Source organism: Camelus dromedarius, chromosome 11 (assembly GCF_036321535.1).
Source record: "Camelus dromedarius isolate mCamDro1 chromosome 11, mCamDro1.pat, whole genome shotgun sequence".
Lineage (NCBI taxonomy): Eukaryota > Metazoa > Chordata > Mammalia > Artiodactyla > Camelidae > Camelus > Camelus dromedarius.
In genome coordinates, this window is record NC_087446.1 from 31,027,871 (window position 1) to 31,055,268 (window position 27,398).

Below are 27,398 nucleotides of genomic sequence, written 5' to 3' on the forward strand. Positions count from 1 at the left end.
GCAAATTACTAGATCTCTTTAAATTATATTAAGAGTTCATCACTAGGTTACAGCTAAAATAATACTGGCAAAGAAATACTAGTTTCTTCTTTTAGGTTTATCCTTCAAACTTTTTGTCATTTTCTTTCAATCTTTTGAAATGTGAATAATTAAATTCAATCCAAAAAACGCAATATAGCATTTAGCAAACACGTTCCCCTGCTTTAAAAAAACCCACAAAGTAGTTCTCTACTTTGACTTATTCTTCTCTTAGGGATATGAATGCCTTCAGGACTAATTCTGATTTTAAAAACTTTAAACAGTTGTCAAAATTGCTGTCCCTTACTATGTTATAGTGGAATCATTTCTTCTTATATCACCATAAAAATCAGTCTTCAATGAAAACTTAAAAAAAAAACAAACAATTTCTGTTATTAGATGTCTTTCAAAAACATCTATGATAAGTATCGCTCTTTTCTTTAATAGTGTATCTATTGCAAATGGTGCTAATCTTTTACTGCTATTATTCCTAAGGGCTGAAGAGACACTGGTTAATGGACTTGTCCACAATCCATTTTAGGTCACTAGACCAGAAATCATATTTTCTTGGCCAAGGGGAATTCCACCCTATACCTGTTTCTCTTTTATTGCTCTTAGAGACAATCCATAAAGTAGGCAAAGTACCAATATTATCTTTATTTTTTAAATAGAGAAATTTTTTAAAAAAAGAGTAACTTCACAGTGGAGAAATCTGACACACATTACATCAGCCAGGTGAAGTCACCAGTTGTAAAACATGATGACAGTAAGTACCCTTGATACGATAAGAATAGCACTTAACCTCTGTGATCCTCCTTCCTAAACCCCATTACCACAGTCAAACCATGAAAAAAACATCAGCCAAAGTCTCACAGTACAGCAACTTTTAATACACCTGACCAGTACACCTCAAAACTGTCAGAATCATCAAATACAAGGAATGTCTGAGAAACTATCACAGCTAAGAGAAGTCCAAGGAGACATGAAAACTACATGTAACATGGTATCATGGAGCAAAAAAGGGTATTAGGTAAAAATTAGGAAAAGCTATGGATTTTAGCTAATAAATACTACTAGCTCATTAATTATAAGAAATGTATCACACTAATGTAAAATGTTAATATGAGAAATTGTGCGCTGGGAAGGGAACTCTATACTAAATGCTCAATATTTCTGTATATATAAAACAGTTCTAAAATATCAAGTCTGTTAATAAAAAATTTTTAATTATGGATAATGTTATACTTTTTTGGGGTGACTTCTGTCTTGTTGATAAAATAACTTTATATATCCTGTCAATTTTCTACCTTAACTGTTTCTAATAATTTAAATTATGTAATTGGAAGAATAACAGAATCTATCAGGATTATAGGCAAAATTTTGCATCTTACAAATTTGGAGTTTTTAATCCCAAGAGGAATTTTCTTTGATCCGTTTTTCATCACAAAATATGAATCCAATTTTAAGTGGATACTCCCTGCCAGTCTCTGGAGGCAAATTTAAAGGTTCATTGTATTTGTATTCAATCATAGCAACCAATGGTAAAAGTAGTTACATAACCATAGGAGTGCAGTACATAAAAGCCTTAAACTCTTTGAAAAATAATGTATAACTAGCAAAAATTTAAACGATGTAAAGTTAATCTACACGACTGAGTTCCAATGTTAGAGCAGACCTTCACTGATGCCTGCTACATCAATGAAGATGAAGATGTAGATGACAACAGAGGAATCAAAAGTGACAAAGCTGGCAGCTATTAACAATTTCTTGATTTGACAGCTGTTTGTTTGAGGCACAGGAAGCTTGGTCTTGAAAACTGCAGCTACAGAATTCTGTATAGATAGATTTAGAAGTTTCCTAACTGTAGAAGCATCAGGTCACATAGAAGCAACTTCTGAAGCATGCTCCAGTAGTTATTCTTGGAAAGCTGACCTACAACTATTTCTTCAGCGTTCCTAACAGTTCTATTAGCTCTCTATATTTTTTATTAAATCTTTCTTGGTCAAAAAAGCCAGAGTGGATCTTACTGTATGCAACTAAACCCCACCCCCAAAACACATGGGTGTGAGGAACAGTACTGTGGCCCATACAAGAGGGCAGCACATAATTTTATGCCAAGATTTTTTCCCTACTGAACATGTATGACATAAAGTCTTAATGTCAGGACTTAAATTTATGACAAATTTTTAATTTTTTTCAAGTGTAAGATAAAAATAAACTCTTAGTTATTTACCTGGAGGTGTTGTGCAGACAAATCAGGAGTTGTGAAAAATAACTGGTTGACACCTGCTGCATCTGGGGTTGTGAGGAAAACTTTTCCTGGAGTAGAATCTTGTCTAGCCAGAATGACTTTGCTTGGAGTAGAGCCATCGTGATTTGTCAGAATGAACTGCTTGCCTTGGGTATTATGATCAAGTGCTGTCACAATCTGGATTTTCTGGCCAGTTTGCTGCTCAGTAACAATCTAACACAATCGTGTCATTAGTAATCAATTCAATTTAATGCCTTTTCTTCCTTAAGGACCCACTTTTCTCATTCTTTCAGACAAAGCCAGAGTTGAAAAGCATACCTTTATATACATATGTTCAATATAATACGTGCACAAGCGCGCGAGCGTGTACGCACACACTCACACACATCTTTTGATCTAGCAATTCTATTTCCATGACATCTTATCCTACAGAAATAAATGAATATACAAATAAAAATATAATAGTAAGAATATTTGGACCTCATTATTTTGATTCATTCTTTTCTTCCCCTTCCCTTCCACCTTCCATTTAGACAAACATATACTGAGTGTATTCTATTTGCCAAACAGTTTGTTCTGGGTCCCCAGATACAGCAATAAACAAAACAAAACCTTTGTTCTCATAAAGCTTTTAGTGAGGAAAGGCAGATAAAACCCAAATAAGCAGTAATATTGTCACATAGTATAAAGTATACAAAGTAAAATATAGCAGGGGAAGGTGAGAGTCATTGACGAAATGAGGATGATGAGAATGACATTTTTACAAAGACCTGAGTGAAGTAGCAGACCAAGGCTTAGGACTGGCTAGGGGAAATGCACCCCAGGTAGAGGAAGCCTGTGGTGCAGGAAGTATGTTCAATACATCTGAGGCAAGAGGCACAGCAAGAGTTTTGTGAGTGAAAGAGAATGGAAGAGAGGGATCTGTAGTAAGAGGTGGGAGCTGAGAGTCAGCAGGGACCAGACTGAATAGGGCTTTGTAGGCCATACAAAGTCTGATTTCCTACTGTGTGACATGGAGATCCACTGGAGTGTTTACAGAGCAGAGGACAGGATCTTTTGCAAAAAGGATCATTCTAGATTTAGTGTCAAGACCAGACTATGAATGTTCAAGAATAGAATTAAGGGAGACCAGAAAGGATGCTATTGCACAGATAACTGGCAGCATTTGGGAATTGTGTATAGGCAGAGATATTGGCTGAGATCAGGGTAGTTGCCATGCTATGGGTGAAAAATTATTTGATTTGGATTATTTTATGAAGGGAGAGGTGCAAGATGTGATGATGGATTCGATATAGAATATGAGGAAAGAAGGGTTGAGGAGGAGTATGAAATTTTGGCCTGAGCAGTTGGGAGGACAGAATTGCCATCTACTGAGATGAAGTAGTCTGGGGAAAAGCAAGTTCATGAATAGGGAGAACTAGCCTAGTATTGAGGGTTTTTGCTGTTGCTGAGCAAACGTTTTACAGAATAAACTCATTAAGCTAGTTAAATTCTTTGATTCAATTTTAAAATGGCAAAGTTGTTTCCTTTCCAACTTTTTTCCATTTCTCTGAATTATTTTCATCAAGATTATTTTCTATGCAAAATTTACAGCAAAGTTCTGAATCACTACTTTTTGTCTAGAGCAGATTGTATTGATTATGGTGGCTGCTAATTTGTTTTTCCTTCTTTGACCATTATTTCTACCATGTCCTATTCTGCTGGGTGCAGTTTTAACTGTTGTCAATTTTATTTTGCATAGATTATATCTACCAAGTCTAGTCTCCAACCTAACAATTTCTGCAGTTTTCAATGATACCTATAAGATGTGACTTTGAATCAGTTCATCTGTAATTTTACCATGTAAGGTTTAAGCTAATGTAATTTTATTTCAGAATATTTCTATCAGTAATATTCACTATGAACTGAATAAAAATTTAATGGTTCACACTTATTTCTTAGAGACAAGAGTATTAGGTGCATGCAGGATCCAACTGTCATCAGGTTGAAGCACTTTGCTTAGATGGGTAAAAGGATGTTTAATGTAGCATTATTATTGTTGAAAACTGAAGCAGTATAAGTGGTCATCAATAAAGAACAGTAAATAGATTACGAAACAGTTCTCAGGTCTCAGGATCCCTCTAAACACCAAAAAATAAAAAATCACCGAGAGCCCAAAGGACTTTTGTTTATGTAGGTTATAACTATTGATATTTATCATATTAGAAATTCAAATAGAAAATTTTTAAAAAATTAATTCATTTAAAAAATAACCCATCTAATGTTAACATAAGTAACATAATATTTATTTAAGGAAAAATAAGTATATTTTCCAAACAAATGAAAGTTTAGTGGGGACAGTGGTACTGATTTACATTTTTGCAAACTGCTTTAATGTCTGGCTTAACAGAAGCTGGATTCTCATACCTGCCTGAGCATTCAATCTGGTGTAGTATGCTGTTTTGGTTAAAATATATAAAGAAAATCCAGCCTTATGTTTATTGAGTAAAAGGGGAAAGCATATCTTAACAGCTTCTTCAAACTGTGTAAACTGTTTTTTGATGTGACACCAAAACTTGACAAGCTTCTTAAAGGTTAGTTGCAACGTGGAATCAGAAACTGTATTAAAAGCCGTTGGTCTATCCTGCATTTGAATCTTGTACTCATCAGTGATTTTGTAACATCATGCGTTAGTCATTTGGGAAACACTGGTTCAATGAGTTATGTACACCTTTTCATTGCTGACATGTTTCATCACATATCACAAGTCATGTAGCCTATGGAAGAATTATACAATACACCTGTGAGAAAATGATAGTGAAAAGGCAAATAACATTCTAGTATTACTATGAGAATGGTTTTGACCTTGCTGACTCTCTGAAAGAGTCCCTAGATGATACTTGGAAAACCTCTGCATTATACTACCTCTTACTAGAATGTAACTGTTTAAAAATGAAGATCTGTCTATTGATATGGATCTCCTCCCACTGGTCCATTAGGACTAGCCTTAGATTTCACACCCTCCAAGAATATTCCCTGACCAGATCCCCACACCCCACCACAACTCTTCATTAAATTTTCTTCTGGGCTCCCATAACACTCTATACAATGATCTATCATAGCATATACCGTATCTATCATGATTGTCTGATTATTCAAGTATCTCTCACTAGGTTAAAGTTAACTTAAAGTCAAGGGTATATTTTATCTCTTATAACTCCAAAACCTAGTATATACTACATTTGATGTAAGTAAGTTTGGTGAATCAGTGAATGAAGAATAAACTAGACATACCTCTCCCATCTGCTGTTCAATAATTTGATGTGCAATTTCTTCTATCGTTGCCATGATTTAATTGCCAAAATGTCCTGCCAAAAATAAAAAGATGCTTTTTCACAATTACACCCATAAAACATAATTATTGAACAACTTACAAATGAAAGTATGACTGTTTGGATTTACTTCAAAATAATGCAGTTGTGGCTGCTGGGGTGTGGGTGTGGGTGAAGGCGAATGTGGGAAGAGTGTCTTAGCTGAGCACTTGGATTTGGCTCCTTCACCTCCAACATGGAAGAAACTTACATTGATTCCCTGGACTCTCAAAAGCTATTACAATGCCCCTATGATAAAAATCACCAGATCAGGGCCTGCAGGTTTCCTTATCATCTTACCAAGTGCAGAAATAATCATCCTGACAGTGCAAACTGGCTAGTTGCCCCATCAATGCTTGCCATCAGGTTCCTTGGGCAGAAATCAGTCACAGTATCTCAAGTTGTGATGACAAAAGCTGTATTGAGCAGGATGTAGTCAACTAAACCAGGAACCTTGGACAAGAGACTCTGGCTGAGACCACATGGCAGTGCCATCCTTTCAATGAAGACGGAGATAAAAATTTATGGAAACAGACACGCATCGCATTTGTCTGGGACACAGACAACTACAGCCCCGAGAGCAACACAGTTATGGAAATTAAGAGTAACCTGGCTTCACTTCTGGGCGTTCCCAAGTCTGCCATATGTTCTGCCATGGAAATGCACAGTAACTGAATACCTATCTCATCAAATGCCAAACCCTAGAAGACTTCTGCTTCTTCCTGCTACAGTGGGTTCTTCATTTTTTTTCCTCCTAGGCTAATTATAGAAATTTTTCTTAAAAATTCAGTTGTGGAGGTGGGGATGAGAAGGAATAAACAAGACTGGCCATGGCTGACAATTACTGAAGACTGGTGAAATTTATACTAGAGCTCATGAAACTATTCTCTCTGCTTTTACAAATTTTGTAAGTGTCTATTTAAAAAAATATTCAATGCCAAACAATTTCACTTTTCAAAGATACTGAAGCCTAAACAGAACTCTGATAGATTAGGAGTAGTTTATTAATTAAATAAGGGCAACTCTGTAAACACATCACTGTAGCCATTTAACACACTTTTAAATCAACCTACTGTAAAAACTGACAAAATAATTGCATTCATTCAGAAGAACAGAAGATTTCTCTAGAATTTTGTGATTGTTCGTCATCTGTGGCAATTTCTTACATGTTAAGGTTAATTTGAATTTAATGTAAAAGTATCTTCAAACGGATTTGAGAGCTAGTAAGATTAACGAGTTGACTCTGACTTTTGCTTTTTCTATCAGGTAGTCAAGAATACAAAAATTATTTCTGACTTTACCATATTATTTATTATCTGTCATAAACCTACTAATATTCCGTAATTAATATTAATTGTCAAAGTATCTGAACTGTTTTTCTTTCAAATACTTTATAAATATTAAATGGTTCAATTACTTGTACTAAAAGCAATATATAATATTTAGCTTAATTATTCAGTTGTTTCTAAGTAGATTGCAAAGTACTGGCCTCAACCTCTCTGGAACCAATTAAGGAGACAGCTGTTCCCCAGGTCTGTGTGCTCTGGAATCATGGTGGCAGTGAGGCCCGGCCAAACTCTGACCCAACTTTGGGGGTCATTTTTCCCTTTTCTTGAAGGATAACATGTTCAAAACTGAACAGCTCTACTGGCCCATCCAGCAGAATCCCAGAAGTCCAATAGCCTTCATTCATTTCACCCCATCTGTGTCCCCTTCAGTCCAAGCTGGTAACATTTCTGCCACCATAAAATTCTCAAAAATCATGTTGCCTCCCATGCAATTAACGGGGGTCCAAGCCATTAGACAAGACAGTCCTCTACAGATCTCTCCTGGATAATCCCATCTCTCTTCCTGGCTTCTGTTGAGATGGCTGATTGGATTAATAAATCACACGCCCATAATCTCTTTAGCAAATGGTTGTCCAGGCACACCTTGGGGAGTCTCTCCAGAACAGCTTTCTTTTTTTGCAATATGGATAATAGACTGAGTATTTTCAAAATCTTCATGTTCTGGTTCCATTTTTCTTAACAATTCTTTCTTTCTTTCTTTCCCAGGAGAAGGGAGGATTTATTATTTGCAGCAAATACGGAAAACAGTGGGGATCTTTCCAAAGCAATGCCTCCTTAATAATTCCCTTTTCAATTCAATCTCTCTTCTCTTACATTTTTACTGTAAGTAGCAAGGAGAAACTATGTCTTCAACACTTTACTTCGAAACTAGGCTATGTCTGAAACACTTTACTTAGAAATAATTTACTCAGATAAATATCCCGGTTCATCACTTACTAGTTCTACTTTCCACAAAACACTAGAATACAGTGGGGCCAAATCTTTGCTAGTTTATAACAAAGTTTGCCTTTTGTGTAGTTTCCAATAACATGTTCCTCATTTCCATCTGAGATCTCATCAGAAGTACCTTTAATGTTCATATTTCTAACAACATTCTGTTCATGATGATATATGTGTATCTTTAAGATGACAGCAGCTTTTTCTAAGCTCTCTTCTTTTACTCTGAATCCTCACCAGAATCACCTCTGACATCCACATTTTTATCACCAATCTCTTCAAGGCAATGTGTTTTCCTATAAGCATCTCAAAACTCTTCCAGCCTTCACCCATTTTCCAGTGCCAAATTTTTTAGGTATTTGTTACAGCATACCCCACTTCCCAGGACCAATGACTGGTTCGTTAAGGCTGACATTAAAAAGTAGCAAATGGTAGGTAGTTTAAACAACAAAAATGCATTTTCGCACAATTCTGGAGGCTGGAAGTGTGAAACAAGCTGTCAGCCGGGTTGATTTCTTCAGAGACCTATCTCCTCAGCTTGGAGTTGGCCATCTTTTCTCTGTATCTTCACATCTTCTTTTTGCGTCTGTGTTGTAATTTCCTCTTCTTATGGCACAAAAGTCAAATTAGGTTGGGCCTGTACCTCATTTTAACTCAATTACCTCTTTAAGCCTCATCTACAAATAGTCACACTGTGAGGTACTAGGGGTCAGGATTTCAACATATAAATAAATTTTGGGTGAAGACAATTCAGCCCATAACACTTAGGCATATATCTAATAAGAAATGTAAAAGATTTATGTAAAGAAAGCTTTCAAATGCTATCTAGAGAGAGGAAAAACTACCTGGAGAACACATAAGAAATTGGTTACAGTGACTACCTTCAGGGAGAAGAACTGGTAGTTTGGGAACAGAGATGAGACAGAGATTTATTTTTCACTGAATAAGCTTTTTTTTTAATTTAAATAACACATTACTGTAAAAAATTACCTAGAAATAACAAAAAATAGTTTAAAGAAAAGTAATCTTTTCCAGAAACCCCAAAATCATCAAGTGTTAAGAACACAAGACTCCAAAAAGCTATTTCATAATGAAAATTAAAACTATTTCTATATATTATTATTGTTTGATTACTTAAAAGTATATAAATAGGAAGGCCCAAATTCAAATCTTGCTACTACTTTACAACCTAACAATTACACTAAGATCAACTATTATTTTTGCCACAGAAGCCAAAAAGTATGAGGGCATGTTTAATTGCATACTTTGACATTAGCAACGCTGCAGGTAATATAAGGCTAATTTATTTGAATGTTAATATTCACGGAATAGTATTCTGTTTCAAGTACTGCATGAATATTCTATTCCATGAGTACTGAATTGAGAGATATTCATATCCTTCCCCCCCCTCCACCCCCCCCCCATTTAGGAAGAGAAGAGAGAGAAACTACAATGGATTCTTAACCTTTTTTGGAGTTACAGACTCCCTCAAGAATCTGACTAAAGCTACACACCCTCTTTAGAAAAATATGCACATGTATTTGGCGAATTCTACTTTATGATCCAACACATCAATTTTCTATTTCTCTATACAAACTCTATCACCACTGCAGTATTCCAGAGCCCTTGTCTCATATGTTTTACAGGTCCATGTAATCCAGACTGGTTAATATTCATGGCAAGTTTTTAGATTACTCACTTCATTTATCATATATCTCAATTTGTACTGAGCAAAACAGAAACAAGAATCTGGGAAACAAATTTAACTAGAAGGAAGACTAAGAACAACCTTTTCCCTTTGGACCCCTCTCCAATCAAATGTATCTTCCACTGAAACCTCAAACTATCATATTCCACTTGTAAAGCATGTTAGAGTCTGTCAAGCCACCTTATTAACTTACCTTAAGATTCGAGCCTAAGAAGGCAGTGATCCAATGTTACAAAGTCAAATCTATATATAATCCTATTTTCATCACTACTCATTTCTCTCATTAAACTACCCAGGAAAATAATATTAACATGTAAATAGATTCATGAAATAATTCAAATATATCATGTAATCTTGTTCACTTCAAAAAATTTCACCATTTACAAAAAATAAGGGCAGACTAAATTAATTTCAAATCCTATCCAAGTTTATTAAGCTTTACTAAAATTCAGAAATTTTCAGAGGACAGTATTATTCACTTTGATAGACAAAAATACTAGCAAGGGGGAAATGACAGAAATTGGTGAGAATGAAATAGATATTTGGAATGAAAGCAGGTATTTATGAGAATGCATTAGTCACTCCAGTTGTGATAAAAACTCAACTACTGCTAGTTTAAACACCCCATCCTAAAAGTAGAAGAAAAAAAAAAGTTGGGGGCAAAGGGGACATAACACACACCGCCAGGACCTTGGGAAAAACTGGAGCTAGGGTTCCTGATGGTATCAGACATCACCTTATCTCTATCCTGAAGCGTCTCCCTATTTGGCTTGTTATTTTCACCTTTGTAGTAAAGCACCAGGAAAGGAAAAGTAGTCTTCTTCTCTTAATTCCAATTTAAAAACCTTGGTAATGGATTCTGATTGGCCCAGTGTAGGTTATGTAATCATTTCTTGGATTAATCACTGCAGGTGGGTCAGGGAAAGAGCGAAAGGAATGCTAACATGATTGACAGTGTCTGTTTTTGGAAGGCCTATTTACCAAAAGATAGGGACTAGCATAGACATGGCTACTGATGTAATCATGGGCAAGGCAATCACTTCGATTTGTAAATTGATGCACTACTGATCAATACTGATTACACAAAACTCTTCAATCAGAAGTCCACTCAACACTACTAAGCTAATCAAAACTTTAATTCAGCATTAACTCCAATTTTCTTGTTACCAGTTGGAGAAACCCCTAAAAGAAGTGGGAAAAGCCCTCATTCTGATAAAGTACTATGCCAGTACTACTTTTTTAGTACTTCCAGATCAAGGTCCTTCTAATTCCTTGCTTAGGGAGTTCTTCAGTAAAGGACAAATTTAGCTTCACAGCTAAGTTGTTTTAAATAACTTCCAAAGTTTCTTGAGAATTCACAAAATAAAATGAATTTTGATGAATTTTTTTCAGGCACATCAAATATACCAAAAACTTTTTTTCTGAAAGTTGGTTCAAAAGCATAAAGGCAAGGCAGCCTGGCGATCCTCAATATTAAGAACTGGAGGCCTGGCATCTTAAGGACTGGAGGCTGCTATACTTCCTCATGAAACAAAAGATATTAAGAATAACTAGTTACCCTGAGGTACTGATATACCGAATCTTCTTGATGGGCAGGGACTACTGACAGAGTTTGAAAAGAATCAAATTAGTTTTGGGATACCAGTCCAGATTTTATTCCCAGCTGTTAAGGGAAAATGAGGAGATTCATGAAGGAGAATTCAGTAACAGGGAAAAGAGATACAGCTTTCTTAAGAAAATTAAATTTAACAGGTATCATTATTTTTAAAGACAATAAGGTATTTAAAAAAAACAGGCAAATGAGCACAAAACTATGTACTTTGTATAGACATGTATAACAACGTAGTGTATACAGGTCTCACGGACACTTAAATGTTGTAGTCTTCTGAACAAGGCTTATTTTTTCCCACACCAAAAACTCTGCCAGATTTATTTAAGCCAGTTACATCATAGTTTTTAATGACTTTTATTGTCATTTATTAACTTCTGTTCCAATATCATTGAAGATTTTGACACTGATTGTTGTCCCTTTCCTGCCATCAACATAGGTGACTTCAGTGTCCATGAAGACAACTCAAACTATAACTAATCTCCCAGTTTCTTGACCTCAAAGTCCAATAACATTCACCCAATTGCTACTTTAACATTGTGCTGCCAGGCTGCTCTAACATATATATTTAATACTATTTTACCTCTTAATATCCTTCAAAGCCTTGCCATTAACTACAGGGTCTGAGGTGTTATTGGTTAAACCGTACATTCTAGCCATATGCACTACCTGCAATTCCTTGAGTTGACCATGTTGATTCATACTTCCATGATTTTACTAATGGTTTCTCTCTCTACCTTGCATACCAAGGAATCACTAGGTCAACCTGATGTTTTTCAAGACTAAATTTAACTCCAAAAACTGAAGAAAAATAAGCATTTTTTACATATTGTTATTGTAAGTATAAACTGTTATAATCTTTCAAGAAAAGTAATTTGCCAATGTGTATCAAGAGCCTTAAAAATGTTTATCCTCATGGGGCCAATAATTCATTTGATATTTTCCATTCAACAAATACTTGAGTGCTTGCTCTAGGTCAGGTATTATCTAAATGTTAGGGATACAGCAGAGAATACTAAAACAAACTTCCCCTTGTAAAATTTAAATACTTGTTGAGAACTCACTATGGGTTAGGCATTTTTCTAAGTGTTAAGGATACAGCAAAGAATCCTAAAACTTCCCCTTGTAAAATTTATGTTCTGATGAGGTAAAACAGACAGCAAACAAAATATACAATATCAACAAATGGTAAAAAGTGGAATGGAGAAAAGCAGAGCAGAGACTAGTGACAGAAAATGCTGGAAGGGGTGCATGTGTGCAATTTTTAATAAGAAGTCAGAGACGGCCTTACTGACAAGCAGGCATTTTAGCAAAGACAAAGGACAAAGATTTGTGCAAAAAATATTCTTGTTAAAATCATGTATAAGAAAACGTTTAACGATGAAGAAAAAATGCTTATGACAAACTAAATGCAAATATGAAGAAAATTACATTTACAACTGATTTTATGCAAAACATGCAAGAATGTTAATTATGACTTTCTAAGTGGTGATTTACGGACCACTTATTTTCTTCTTTATGCTTTCTGAATGGGTATCTCATATTATAATCAGAAAAGTAAGCATTCTCTCATCTATAGCCTTCTGTATCTTGTGCCCCTTTATTTTCTAAAGCACCCTGCTGTTATCTGCATAGATGACCATCTCCAATAAAAGACTTCTAAGGAAAAAGAACTGTGTAGTTTTTCAATGAACCTCTAGTGTTTAACAGTGCCTAGTATTGACACCTGAACTTAGGAACTATTTACTGAAACATACTTACCAGGCACTGTGAGACTATGGAACTTGACAGTGAATAAGACAGAAAAGATCTCGGCCTCATGGAGCTTGTATTTTAGCGAGAAAACAGATTTTAGAAAATTACCATGTACTAAATGCTGTGAAGCAAACTAGGAAGGAGTGATAAAGAGAAAAATAAAGAACTACAAGGAGGGGTTTATATAGGGAGTAGAGTGTCCCAGACCTCAAGTCAATAAATCAAATTTCCAACCCCATTTTTACTATTTACTAAATGTCTGACTACATGTCAGTCACTTAACCTGAGGCTCCATTTGCTCATAAATGAAATGGATTCGATAAAATCTACCTCAAAAAGTTGTTGTAAAAATCAGTTTAACTGAAAATACCTGTATCAATGGGTAACAGTCTCTTACAGGTAAGAGGCAGTCCCTGAAAGTTAGCTGAATGAACAAAGTGCTCAATAAATGAGCAAGAAGTCAGAAGAACCACCACACTGGAGAGGGAGGGTCTGAAAGACCTTACAGAAGAGACATGAGTTAAGCATTGAAGTGTAAGTATTTTTACCAACCTGAGGGGCAAAGCAAAAAAGCCTAAGGATGCTGCCTTTAATACTCTGGAGCTAATTAACATACAGAAGATACAGTCCTACATTTTTGGCTCTGATTTTTTTTTTTACACATTTACCTTGATCTCATTTTACATTTTTTCCCCACAGGAAAAAAAAGCAGTGTCAACGATGCCATCCTTCCTCCATTCAGATTCAAAAATTAAAGTCTGTGCTCTCTACATCAAATGCAGTTCACTTTCTTTCCCCAGCACCTGCTCTGCGCCCTCATTCTTTCCCCACCAGTCCCATTTCCATCAACTAACTGTAGTCTGTTGTCACCCAAAGCAGTGTTTTGCAAACTTCCTGTTGTGAGCCGCCTATGGATGGGTAAATAGAGTAGGTCAGGATTGTTTTTTTAAAAGAGGAAATTAGAATAGAAAATACTGCACCAGGTACAGTGAGGGCAAAAACAGTCTTGTGAAGACTTATTTCAATTTAATTTCTCTGTGGGTGTTGAGTCATGATACATAATGTATTTTTTCTGTGAAGCAGTCAAAGAAAACTTGAGAATATGATGTAAAATAATATATTTTTTTCTGGTGGGGGGGTCAAACATCTGTTTGAAAACCTGATGGAAGTTAAGGTTTCCCTCACCAGAAAACAAGTTCATATTTACTCATGCTATGATGGTATATGAACTTCAAGTTGTTCATAAAACCTCCTGTGGCCAGTTCAAGGCCTTCAAGTTAAGAATTCTTCGGGTGTAACTTCAGATACTGCCAGAATTGAGTTTCCTGGATCTATATTTAATATATGCAACTTTGTGTATATGAAAAGCCCCTAGAAGGCATGTTTGCATCAGCACCTTTGACAAATAGCAAGATCTCAAGATGCTTACAGAACTGAAACACATCCTTATTTTCCTGCTTCAGAACCACCAGTCTCTTTAATGGTCAAAAAATAGTTTCAGCCTTCTCCTGCTATTTTTTCCAGTATTTACTCGGCCCCTGTAACACACCTACCACTCACTGCAGACACAAAGGAGTGTTCCTTTATACGCTGACTTCCTCATCTTCCCCTTTTACCACCTATCAGTCCCAGAAGGGCCTCTGTTCAGGACAAACGAAACTGTTCTTTATTCCCCCAATATATCATTACAAGCTCCTCCTCCTTCATTTAAATTCCATTCCAACTTTAAGACTCAGTTCTAATGGGTTTTTGTTTGTTTTTAATTCAATCTTTCTAGATGGGTACAGCATTTACTGTGTATACTAAGGTTGTTAACTAGGATTCAAGAACAGACTTCTGTGGACTTCTAATATTGTATGCAAAATTTTATGTAAAGGTGCATTTTTCTAGAGACAGGCCATTGCTTTCATAAAAGATTTTAGGAGATTGCAGAGGGTCCTATATGACTCAAAAACGGCATATAGATATACTATTAATTTTTTATTATATGCTGTTTCTTTCGTCTTTTCTATTTCCCAAAGGCAGGAATTATATTCTTTGTGTAGCAAACAAACAGTAGATATTTGGGTAATGTTTGCTACTTTTGATTTGTGTCTCCCTCAAAACCATTCCTAAAAAAATGACTGAAATGTCGCCTACAAAGAATGATGAACTTAGTTACAGTTCACGTGATCCCTTATTTGTAAGAATAAATAGAAGTATATCTTCAGATCTACCAAACTGACATACAAGCAAAATTTAAATGGTCGGTCATTATGTACCGACCATTCACCCAACCACACAGTAAACTGTTTAAAACCCTCAAATGTCGAAGGCCTATTTACAAGTTTCGGAGGCACAAAAACCCTACAGGCCTTTATTTCAAGTCTTTTTTTTTTTTTTTTGTCCCCAGTTATTACTATTTTTTTTTAAATAGGTCAACCTACTTCGTGAAGGTTACAACTTGGTAACATTTGTCATTCATAAAACTACGGTATCTGCAGGAGTTGGAGGCAGAGTTTCTTAACAAAAGAGCTACTAGAAGGTTGGAGTTACCCAGTACAGTGAGGACCCAGGGCTGTTTCGTTTTATTTCTCAAAAGATACAGGTCCAGAGGCAGCGCACGCCCACCCAACTCGTTGGGAAAGTTGAGGGCGTTGTTCCGTGGGTCCTGTGTGAGCCCGAGAATTAGTTAAGAGGCCCCGAGGTGAAGGGGATTCAGGCCCGCCGTTCCCCTGTCCCGCCGGCGGCCGAGCCCACGCTGCGCCCCCCGGGCCCGCGGCGGCGCCGCGCGACTCCCTGAGGCGGGGGAAGAGGCGGCGGCGCCGAGACGGAAGCTTTTCCTGTAGGTGAAAGGTCAGAGGCGCCGTGGGAGAGGCTGCGGTGCGCGCCCAGCCGCTCGCGGACTCCCTCTCGCGCCCGCCGCCCAGGCCCCTCTCCGGGCTCCTGGCCCCGCTACGGCCTGGGCTTCTGTCAGAGCCCCGCGCAGTGGGCCCGAGCGCTCCGGCCGCTCTCCGAGCTCCCAGCCCACCCGGAGCAGCGCGCCGCCGCACCGCCAGAGTGCGGGTTCTCCCGGCCGAAGCCGCAGGCTATTGGGAGGGCTGGGGGCGCGCCTGTTGGCAATTTGGAGGAAAGAAACCCCCCCGCCCCCGTCCCGGGTGCGGCCGCTTTTCTCCTCACCCGGCTCTTACCGGCGCTTCTCTACCGAGCTACGTTCTGTGCCGGGCGTAGACCGGTCAGTCCCACTGCGGCGGCTGCTGGGGCGGGGGACTCCGGGAAGAGACACGTTGGAGAAAGCTGAAGCAGGGAGGGTTAAGAAAAAATGGGGGTAAGGAGCTTTCTGCGTTTGTGTATTTGGGGGGGGGGGTCAGAGTTCGTGACCCCTCCCTCAGCTCCTCGGTGCGCGCTCCCGTCGGGGCCTGCGCACTAGTGGAGTAACGAGGCGGCGAGAGCAGGTCGTGACGTTCCTAGTGGAGGGATGAAAGAACTAAGCCCCTGAAAGTCGGCTGCCCCCTATCGTAAAGGAGGGAGACTGCCCCGCCAGAGCCACTCAGCCCTAATGGGAACTTTCAGAAGCCGCCTGCGCTTAGCGTCTTGTTTGCAAAAGGCGGTCCTTAAACGGAAGTTTTGAGACTGTTCAGATTTGAGCAAAAATAGATAACCTAACCAGTTTTAGACAGTTCGGTTTTTTACTTGTGGAAAAGTGGGCTCTGTTATAGGCTCTTACCTTAAACTAAAAGGTTTGTTAGACTAACAAAACGTTAGATCCCAATAAAATATAAAAAAAAAAAAACACTTAAATTTAAAAAGCTGGGGCAGAATCTTATATATTAAGGCAAAGTTTAATGAATCAACTCTTGAGAGTAAATGGGTACAATAGTTAAATGAAGCTAGAATATAATCCCTTAGAATGTAAACTTCCGGAAGACTGGCTTTAGTCTTTTGTTCAGTGGTGTATTCCCAAATTTATAGGACAATGCCTAATGGTCGATAAAGATTTGCAAAATGAAAAGGCACTGACAGAACACCACATTGTGATCGTGGCCACGTGAGGCACTGAAAGAGCTGCCCACTTTGGGCGAAGTACTGTGTGTTTTGGACTTTAAAAGAAGGGGTCCTCAGTATGTTTTTTAGTATTGATTGGCACTAGAAAAGCAGTCACCGATTCAGGGCAGAAACCCAAGTCAGGAAAAACAGGTTCACTGGTAAGGAGAACATCTCCGCTGTCATTTCTTTCTGGAACCTGGAAAAATAACAGAAAGGGGGCATGCAACAACCCCTAACAAGTGGAAATATGTTTTATGCCTCATTTTTTAAGTCTTCCTCTTCCTTTTAGTATCGTTTGTTGTGTGGTTGGTGGTTTTAAGGCAGCCCCTCCTCCATCCGCCCAAATTCAGGACCAAATCCTTAAAGTTGATACCAAAGGTGAAAGCTAAAAAAGTATATTATAGGTTCAGTGGAAAAGGGAAATCTGAGAACTTTTCTCTATTCTCAGTGCCCAATATATATGTCTATAATGACACTTGGGGTTACCCCCTTATCCAATTAATTCACTTAAGTCAATAAATTGACTTATTAAAATTTGGAGGTAGAAGCTATTTTGGGAATATCTTTTGTGGGTGAAAAGAGATTCACCTAATTATGATTCAGGAAAGCAGGCCAGTGTGGTTCATCTTTAAATGTAAGACTATAAAAATTTAAACAGACATCACCACACCAAAAGTAGATTCAGTAAATTTATTTTGTATAAATATAATACATATTAACATTATTTACAATGCTAGTACTTTATTTATAAAGGATCTACATCTCTATATAGACAATAAGATACAAACTATTATCACTTTAAGTGAAAAGTGTTTCTAGAAATTTGTCATTTAAAAAAACAATAGTTTTTTAAGATTGATTTTTAGCATGCTGTGACCAACTCACATAAAAGAAAGCTGCCCCCTTCTATCCCCCTTCCCCCCCCAAAAAGGGAATTTGATATTGAGGCTTTTTGAAAATTTACTACTATCTTTATCTTAAAAAAAAAAATCCTACTAGATATTTTCCCTTAGGAAATAACATTAGAAGTAGCACAGGCTCCAAAATATTTGTGTATTAGAAGCACTCAAAAAGAGAGAGAGATCTATTTGAATTAATTTAATTAATTCACCAAATACTGAGTGTCCAGTGCAGGCAAGGCACTCTGCCAGATGCTGAGGGAGAATCTCAGATGAACAAGATACAGTTGCTGTCCTCAAGGACCGAATGTGACAAGCACCATAAGAAAGTCTGTTTAGGAGCTAAAGGCTATGGGAACATAGAGGAAGGAGAGCCTAGATCTAGTCTGGAGGGCAGGGGAGAGACGGACTAGGATCAACTGTTACAGAGAAGTCTTGGATAAATAGGCAGAAATGGAGGTGAGGGAAGAGGTGAGAAAGAAGAAAACTGAACAGAGAAAGGTTGGGTTGGGGTTAGCTGCAGTGTATGATACCTGAGGAAAAGTGTTGCATGCCAAGCCACTGGGAAGCCAATAAAGGCTGTAAAGAGCAGGGATGAAAATAGAACTATGCTTTACAAGATGACTCTTGTAGCATTTAAAATCAGCATTGGAATTAGAAGAAAAGTTATGCCACTCATTAGGAAGAGGTAAGAAGGACTTGAGCTAGGTCTGATGCAGTAACAGAAGAGCAATGAAGACGGAGAGGATATGAGAATATTTGCAGAGGGTCTTGTTGATACTCGGAGGCAGATTCTGGAGCCTAGAATGGTGTTTTTCCATTGCAGAAGAAAATAAACAGATTTGAACGGAAAGAAACTGAGTTAAATTTCAGTCATGTTAAGTTTAAAATGCTTAAGAAGGATTCATGTAGACATCCAAAAGGTACTTGCAAATCAGCCTTGCAGAATGTTAGAAAGAGTAGGTCTAAGATTGAGTTATAATGAGGGCACATTGGGGGCTGCGTTTGAGGTGTAGATGGCAAGAATCCTGTCCTTACTTTCCTCAACAAGTATTTTCTCTTAAAAGACTGTCTTACAGGGTAGGTATTTTGTGAAAAACTAATACATATGATATATAGTATCTGTCTTTAAGGAGTGTGCAGTATTAAAAGAGAAATAGGATTTACCTCTCTGGAAGTCCCAGTGACTACATTTGACTACAGTGGATCTCAAACTTCAAAAACCGAGTATAATGAAAGCACACTCCAAGTCATATCACCATATACTGTGATAACATTTATGTTTTAACTAAATTACTAAATAGCAGGCCTTCCCTATTTCTGGATATCTTCTACCAACCAAAAAAATTATACATTTGGCTAACAAAACTACACTCTAAAGTTGTCTTCTTCACTTAGTTGTTTCATTACAGCGTTGCATTAAACAAAGGTTTCTCTGATGATCTCATTTTAAGAAATGCTACCATATAGTCAAAGAATCAAGCTTGTACTTGAAAAAGAGAGAATTAATTATCTTGGGCAAAGAACAATAGGAAAATACTGGGTACATTAGGGAACAGGGGAAAAGAAGTTGGAGGGAGGTTCAGAAACGTGGGATAATGCCAAAGATAAACTTTCTCGTTTTCCTAGACTCTGGAGGGTCCTCTACGTGACATCTGCCACAGATAAAGGGGGAACACTTGTGGGAGACATGTACTAAGAACGCCAGCCTTCCTCTAGTTTAATGTGGCATTTTTCTTTCAGCATTCTTTTGGGCTCGGCTTTATAACTGCTCTTCTGACATTGTGTAATACAATACTCTCCATATTTTGCTTTTTAAAGAAATAATACATCTATGTTTGTGTTGAACTGGCGGCTTTAAAAAAAATAACTAGCACAATCATACATGAGTTCCACATATAATTAGTGGAATTACTAGAAGTTTGTGCCGTGTTTCTTGTATTTAAGTATTTAACTGGTTCTTGATTTGGTCAACTGTTGGAAGATAGAATAGCCTTGGCTGATGATTTTTAGATTCTGATTAAACCAAAAACCTTGTAGTAAGAAGGCTGAGAGCTCAAAAACAGGAGGGAAGAATGCCAAAAAACTTCTTTTGTGAAATGCTAGTCCCAAGGAAGCAGAAGGAAACACTTTATATAAAAGGTATAACCTTGGTCTCCAGAAAGGATACACTAAAAACTGGAGGATTTTTAACACGGAAACCTTATTTATGCTATCTTGGTTAAAATTAATAAGCTGCAAAGAAGTGTTAGTTTACCTACAGTGACAGAAAGACTTGGGAGATAGCATGTGAGGATTGTGTGAGGGTTTAAAATGATTCCAAAGCAAACAACAGCCGGAAAAACTATAGCAACCAACTCTAGATCTAGTAGAGACCCTGGTGCTGTAACAGACATTCAAAAGGCTTCAGAAAGGCACCCAGGACTGCTCTTGGCAACCATAAATATCGTACTGAATTAGGAAAGTCTTTATATAAAAGCAGAAAGGAATTTTCTTGTGCCCTTTGATGAACTATTTTATGGATAATCTGGCCTTTTAAGATAATTTATATTTAGTTTAGCTCAATCAATAAATGTACATTCTCAACATCAGGAATGGCTTTCATCATAGTGTTAATTTCATTTTTCCTCTGGTAATCAACAATTTAATCTACATCGTCCATACGTTAAACAATACGTGCACCAGAATTAGGAATATAAACCCTTCCTAATGAGGTACACTGGCAGTTGATTAAAGAAAAAAAAACCTTTTTTTTAATTACCAGGGAAGACATAACACAAAGTGGTATTAAAATGAACAGTACACAGTTTCATCTAATACTGGCTTTAGAATTTGTGCGTTTGTGATATGGTAATTCCAGTTCACTTTTTAATTCACAATATTAGAGGAAATGTAACATTCTTTTAGATGCAAATACCACCTGACTTGGGCTCAGAATACTTACAGCAGCAAGGGACATTATGTAATATAATGCTTGCCATGTTTTGCTTTTTAAAGAAATAATACATTTATGTTTGTTTTGAACTGGCAGCTTTAAAAAAAAGATTAGACTTAATGTAAAGGCCATAGAGTTGATTACTTGTGTTCCCCTACAGATGAAAACATCCTTTTTCCTGCTCAAAGTTCAGTTAAATAAAAACTCAGATTCTATCCCTTTGCTATAATTCCTTGATGATGTGACATTATCTCATGCCAAAAGATACACATAACAGTAGAAATATTTTAGATAATTTACTGGAATTTCACAGTTTACTGAGGTAGAAATTGGCCATGTGTTTTTCCATTAAAAGATACAAAACTTCATCTAAATTGACTGATTCAAAGACATGCATTTTTCATCAGCAGTTTTATAATCATAATTTCTAAACCAAACACTGCATGGAAGTTTGCTCCTTGATGTGTGTTTTATATTTACCACTAGTGAGAATATTACAATTTAACACTGTAAAACACACTGAGAAAACAGAACAGACTGTGTCACAAACAGTTAATACAGTATACAGTTATTAAGATAAAAAAAGTTTTCTGTTTTCTAAAGTAAAGTTACTTTAGAATTCAGTGTCACTCTCAGAAATAATTCTGACCATTTAGTAAACATCATAAGTTTAATAAATAACATATATGAAAAACAGACATTTAAAAAAATACCTTATACCTAACAAAATAATTTCTTTGATGAAGATTTTGGTTGGATTTATCTTGGCACTGTTCATTTATAAAATTTTTGCACTGCATTTACTCTATTCTGATGAAATTTCACCCTTCTGGAATCATACAGGAGATGAGACCAATATAGCTACAATATTGTGCCTTCTTGAAATGCTTCTATCCACCTAGAAGAGAAATTTGTTAATTCGTAAAATGCAATCATCCAATACATGTTAAGACAATATAGGTAATAGCTGTGTCTGTGCATCCAATTACCCTAACATTATATTTAAGGTCTTTTCTAGAGCAAACAAGAATTCTGTACATATGGAACTACCCTTTATTTGGTAATCTGGACCCAAATTTGGCCTGAAAAGTACATCTCTTATTTCTATGAGGCACGAGGAAGGGGCCATTTCATGTAAGAGCTCTATGAAGTCCTAATGATCCCATTTAATTGATTTTGGAAGTGAATATATCTGCAAAGGCCTTTATTTCAACCCCTTTTCTGCCTTTAGGAACACTAGCTCTATCCCCATCTCCTCATCCCTTAATTCTAAGAAACTGAGATTCCTTGGGCATCTATAGTCTAGACCTGTTTTAATATTTTCAATGGAAGGGAATCTAGCATCTAGTGGTGTATGCTCAGTTAATCTAAAGTTTGTTTGCAATATAAAAGTGTCTCAGAGTTTCACAGAAGTCTTTCTAAAATTCTTTTGTCTCGAAAGTTTTATCTGACAACATACACAGCTACTGTTATTCAAAAAAACATTTGTAGGTAGTTTCTTTGTACCTCCCTAGTACTGTAATTGCTTCTGAACTTAACAGGAACATTTTAAATCACTCACTTTAATTAGTAAAAGTGGCCTATAACAGATTTATCTCAAATTTTTAGGACGGAATTTTAAAAACTTAAATTTAAAATGCAAATGGCATATGTTATACCATAATTATAAGACTGTTAAAGTCATAAGTTCCCATTAAAATTAACATATTTTTTATTTTGTAATGTTTAAATAGAGCAACCCATATGATAATAATAATAAGCTCAAAGAGAAACATAATTTAGCCTGTATTAATTCTAAATTACAAATAAGCTGATTCCTTTCACCCAACTACATTCAACTCTGTCTTGAAGGGATTTCTATCTTGTTAATTTAATGATATAAGCAAAAGATGTATATTCAAAAGCTTATCAGCTTGATGGTGAATACAGATGAAAATGATGAGAAATATAGTATCTAACAGAATATTAGGGCAATTACTATTTTATCCAAGTAATTTTAAAGAAAAAAATACTTGTGTCATAATTTTAAAATATTCTTCAGTACCTAAAAGAAATTTTTTTTTTTACCTAAAAGAAATTATTTGGAGGAGCAGCTAACCATGGCTAGATATCCTAACATAGACCAAAAAAAAAAAAAAAAAAATCTTATAGGGTATTTTTGTAACACTACCTGATTAATATTCAAGAACATACATAATTCTGGCATATTAATTCTAACTGCCTTGCTTATTTAAATCAATCTTTTTAATCTACATGTACTTTTTAAGCCTGTTGAAATAGAAAACATGAGCACCTCTTAGTGAAAACAAAAACTAACATTTTTATGAGGCCAAAATAAAAATCAGATGAAAGGGAGGTGAACCGAACTGTTTTGTTCAGAAAGGAGCTTGATTTCAGAGATATGCTTCTCTGTGTTAAGCCACCTCATGACATCTAAATAAATATTCTTGTTGGAATTTTGAAGAGACTGTTTCAGCCTTTTTCATCTAAAATGATATCCATTTCCTTCTACTCAGTCATTGGGAACAGCATGGGAGCCTCTTAATGTGTTTGACCTTTTCCCCAAAGAAGTAAGTTAGCAAGCAGCTGTTTAAACTCCTGCTGTTCCGTGGCACAATTGAATCACTGGATTGCCAAAGTCCTAGAACGTTTCAAGAGAAGATTCTTAACCTCATTGGAGGAGAGGTCAAATACCTCAGCTTCCCTTCCTTTCAGCAGAGTAGCATCATGCTGCTTCCTCGGAGTCACGTGCACACAAAATATTTTGGACAGAACTACCTATTTTCTTCTCCCCTCTGCCTCCTGAAAGTATTTCAGATACTCTCTCCTATCTTTAAAACAATTCTAAAGAGTGTGAATAATACATTAAGTCTTTCTAATTTGGATCTCTGATTTAAATTCTTAGTTGTTCTCATGCACAAAAGTAGGTTATTTTAAACATCACTCATTTAAAGTACCAACTTGAAATCTTATGTATGATAAATATGCCTAAATTACTTACTTTTGAGCTGAGTGAGCATCATCTGCTTTGAATATGTAAAATAACATGTTTTTGTGCAGTAGCTGAAACACTCTAGACTCTGAATTCTCATCTTTGACTTGAGTGACAGTGAATCCTAGTAAAGGTTGACTCTCCAATGCTGCCACGTCCTAATTTACAAAGACACAAAGGGAGATGGGTTTTTAAATTCAGATCTGAAAACTCTTGATCTATATAGCTCTAATTTAATTTCATTATACACATAGATAAAACAATGGTAATTCTAGCAACTTATTCATTTTTCATTTACTCAACAGTATTAATTGAGCTGCCCCACTCCAGCTACCCAATGAGCTAGACACTGTGCTAGATAGTTTTCAATGTGTTCATGTCCATTGAATTTCATATTATTTCCCTATAACCAAGAGAGGTAAGTAATTACATTACTTTCATTTTGTGGATGCAGAAAACATAGCTCTAGAAAGGTGATATCCCCCAGTCCCACTAAATTAGAGCTTGGACCCTAGAGAAGTGGTTTTCATAGGATGCTGGAACAAAGGATGGTCAGGTAGGAGAAAAGGGTAGTATTAGAACCAACAGCCAGAAATTGTTTATAACCCAGAACAAAGTCGATTTATCTATGCTGATACCTGATCAGTACAACCTGGGGATAGTCAAGGGAGTGTCATCCAAGAGAACTTAGCAGAAAGGATAAGAACCTCTGCCTTGGGGGAAGGGTACAGCACAGCGGTAGGGCGCATGCTTAGTATTCGCAAGGTCCTGGGTTCAATTCCCAGTACCTCCATCATAAATAAATAAGTAAACCTAATTACCTCCCACCTATCCCCACCGAAAAAAAAAGAAAAAGAACCTCTGCCTTTAGTAGTCAGTGGTCACATGACACCCCCAAAACTTACATTTTAATACTACGGAAAATTCCTAACATTTTTAAGTAAGAGCTCTTTAGGTACAAAATAAGGACACTTTTCATGTCAAAAATAACAACATCTCCTCCAAAAGCAAAGTGAAACAAAAATCATAGACAGATTAAGCAAACACTGTAATTACTTCCAAGTAGCATTATAAAACAAGACCCCCAAATTACTCATGTTTAAATTTCAGATCTTACCTCACTTGCAGCATATGTATATAGCACTTTATTTTTTATGACAAACCACAAGTGTTTCCAGGGTTTTTTATTGCCCTTTGATCTGTACAAATAGCCACTCATAGAAGAATCTTCTGTGTTTGCTGATACCTAGATAAGCAAACCCCATACACAGTTTAATGGTTTTCAAACAAAAAATAAATTTTAAATAATAAAATTGCTTTTGATCTTTGGTGCTGAAAGCAATAACCATAATAATGAATGAAACTGTTTATTTTCAAAGTCTGCTACCGTACAAACTGAATACTGCCATTACCATGAGTGTAAAACCTTTCCTTTTAGAAATTCCAGAATTTTACCTGGTTTAACTGTGCTTGTAGGTATGTATTTCTCTGTGGATACACCTGTGTTTTCTGAATTGCCATGAGATGAATCATAATTCCAAAGGTCAAAAATGCCTTTTGAAAGCTGTATTCTGGGGACTGTATATGTTTACTGCTCCTCTTACTTTGGAGTGTTAGGGAAAATTACTTAAACCTTTACCTCTGTTCCTAAAATAAATTTTTGGACTTCTAAAAACTATATCAACAGAAAAGTAAATAGAAAATTCTATTATTAATGGTGATGTTAAGGATCAGTTTCTGCTCTCCAAATTTTGTCCTGAAAGAAAAGAAACCTATTTTGTTTCATAAAAGGCTGACAATGTCTTAATCTCTAGGTAAAAGGTAGTATTCAGTGACTACAATCCAGCAGTTGAAACTTCTTTCTCTTTTTAAATATAGGAAAAATTGAGATGTAAGAGCCAAGTTTAGGAACTGCCTTGTTGGTGACATGATGAACAGACTCCCAGGGTGGCTTCCTGCTGATCATCAGGCTGGTGCACCATCTCCTGTGGGCAGGACCTGTGACCGCCCCTAGCCTATGGAATATGGTGAAGGTGATGAGATGTCATTTCCCTGAGTGTGTTAACATTACATCAGACTCCGTCTTGCTTGCAGGCTGGCTCTAGAGCCTTTCCACCATGCCAGCTTTGAAGAAGCAGCCATCTGGGGAGGCCCATGTGGCAAGTTGCTGAGGGCATCCTCTAGGAGCAAGGTAGACCCTTCCCTAGTCAGCCTTCAGATGAGAACTCAACACTGGCCAACACCTTGATTGTGGCCCTGCAGAGATTCCCATCTAAGCTCCCGAGATAATAAATGTGTGTTGTTTCAAGCCACTAGCAATAATTTGTTACACAGCAATAGAAAACTAATAGAGATGGGCTCTGTGAATTTTAAAAGTATGTCTTTAATCATGTAGTAATTGTATTAATTTCTTATAAATTTCATGAAAAGGATGATAATTGTTTAGTGGAAAATTTGTATCTAATGTTAAATTAGAAATATCTGTTAAGTGCAAGTAAATTTGTATGCAGAAATAACATGCTTGCATAAAACTATCAAGTAATTTAAAAAAAATTAGAATGTTTACATTCAAAAGAGGTTTCTCCTAAAATGTAGTTATGTTGGGATACTACTATGTACTTACATTAAGTGTTACTGTCATTGCCCAAAATATTTTGTACATTCTTCTTTAGGAATATTTTAAAATTAACTTATTAATCATACATTCACAATACTGAATAGCCATACACAGTCCTCTATCATCTTTTTAAAAAACTTGGTGTTAACCAGCTTAAGCACATGATTCACAAAACTTTCCTTCCAATGATCTCAGTATTAAAAAAATAAGTCAAATCCAACTCAAAAGACATAGCCTGCCATTACTGAGGGTACTGAGGGTACATAATTCCACAAAAGAGGAATTTCTATACTACTATAACAGAGAACTATATGCAGTGGCTTATAGTAACCTGTAATGAAAAAGAATAATTAAAAAGAATATATATATAATGGAATCACTATGCTGTACACCAGAAACTAATACTACATTGTAAATCAACTATACTTCAATTTTTTTAAATGTTTAAAAAAAAAAAAAAGGAATTTCTAAAAATGTATTGAACGTCACTGGAATAAAAACACAACTTCCAAATTCCTCAAAAAGTTAAACACAGAATTACCATATGATCAAGCAATTCCACTCCTAGGTATACAACCAAGACAAATGCAAACATATGCCACACAGAAATCTGTACACAAATGTTTACAGCAGTGTTATTTGTAGTATCCAAAAGGTGGAAACAACCCAAATGTCCATGGATAGATGAATGGATAAATTGTAGTGTATACATACGATGCAGTATTATTCAGACATAAAAAGAAACAAAGTGCTGACACATGTTATAACTTGGATGAATCTCAAAAACACTGTGCTAAGTGAAAGAAGCCAGACACAAAGGTCACATATTGTATGACTCCTTTTATATGATACATCCAGAAGAGGCAAATACATTGAGCATATTCGTGGTTGCCAGCAGGCAGAGGGAAGGGGGAATGGGGACGGTTACTTAATGGACACAGGGTGTGTTTATG

The 27,398-nt window shown here is 36.4% G+C and overlaps 2 protein-coding genes and 1 pseudogene across 9 annotated transcripts in view; 1 reads left to right on the top strand and 2 right to left on the bottom strand.

Annotated features, from left to right (window-relative positions):
• Positions 1-16,397, bottom strand: part of NR2C1 (nuclear receptor subfamily 2 group C member 1) — a 35,504-nt gene extending 19,107 nt beyond the window's left edge. The window contains exons 1-3 of one of the 6 annotated variants that reach the window (XM_031463009.2): positions 16,147-16,397; positions 5,543-5,616; positions 2,252-2,482 (exon numbers count right to left, since the gene is read on the bottom strand). In XM_031463009.2, the coding sequence (XP_031318869.1) occupies positions 2,252-2,482; positions 5,543-5,596 (285 nt within the window). In that variant the 5' untranslated portion in view covers positions 5,597-5,616; positions 16,147-16,397. Of the gene's footprint in view, positions 1-2,251; positions 2,483-5,542; positions 5,617-15,511; positions 15,709-16,135 lie in introns of those variants that run through there. The other 5 variants (XM_031463010.2, XM_031463011.2, XM_031463007.2 and 2 more) reach the window with 5 other exon arrangements.
• On the top strand, positions 5,748-16,186 carry LOC105097489 (gametocyte-specific factor 1-like; annotated as a pseudogene).
• Positions 16,398-17,677: 1,280 nt separating the features above from the next.
• FGD6 (FYVE, RhoGEF and PH domain containing 6) overlaps positions 17,678-27,398 on the bottom strand; it is a 99,801-nt gene continuing 90,080 nt past the window's right edge. For 2 of the 3 annotated variants that reach the window (XM_031463000.2, XM_010989961.3), the window contains exons 19-21: positions 24,946-25,074; positions 23,838-23,986; positions 17,678-21,734 (exon numbers count right to left, since the gene is read on the bottom strand). In XM_031463000.2, coding sequence (XP_031318860.2) covers positions 21,698-21,734; positions 23,838-23,986; positions 24,946-25,074 — 315 coding nt within the window. In that variant the 3' untranslated portion in view covers positions 17,678-21,697. The remainder of the gene's footprint in view (positions 21,735-23,837; positions 23,987-24,945; positions 25,075-27,398) is intronic. The other variant, XM_064491599.1, reaches the window with a different exon arrangement.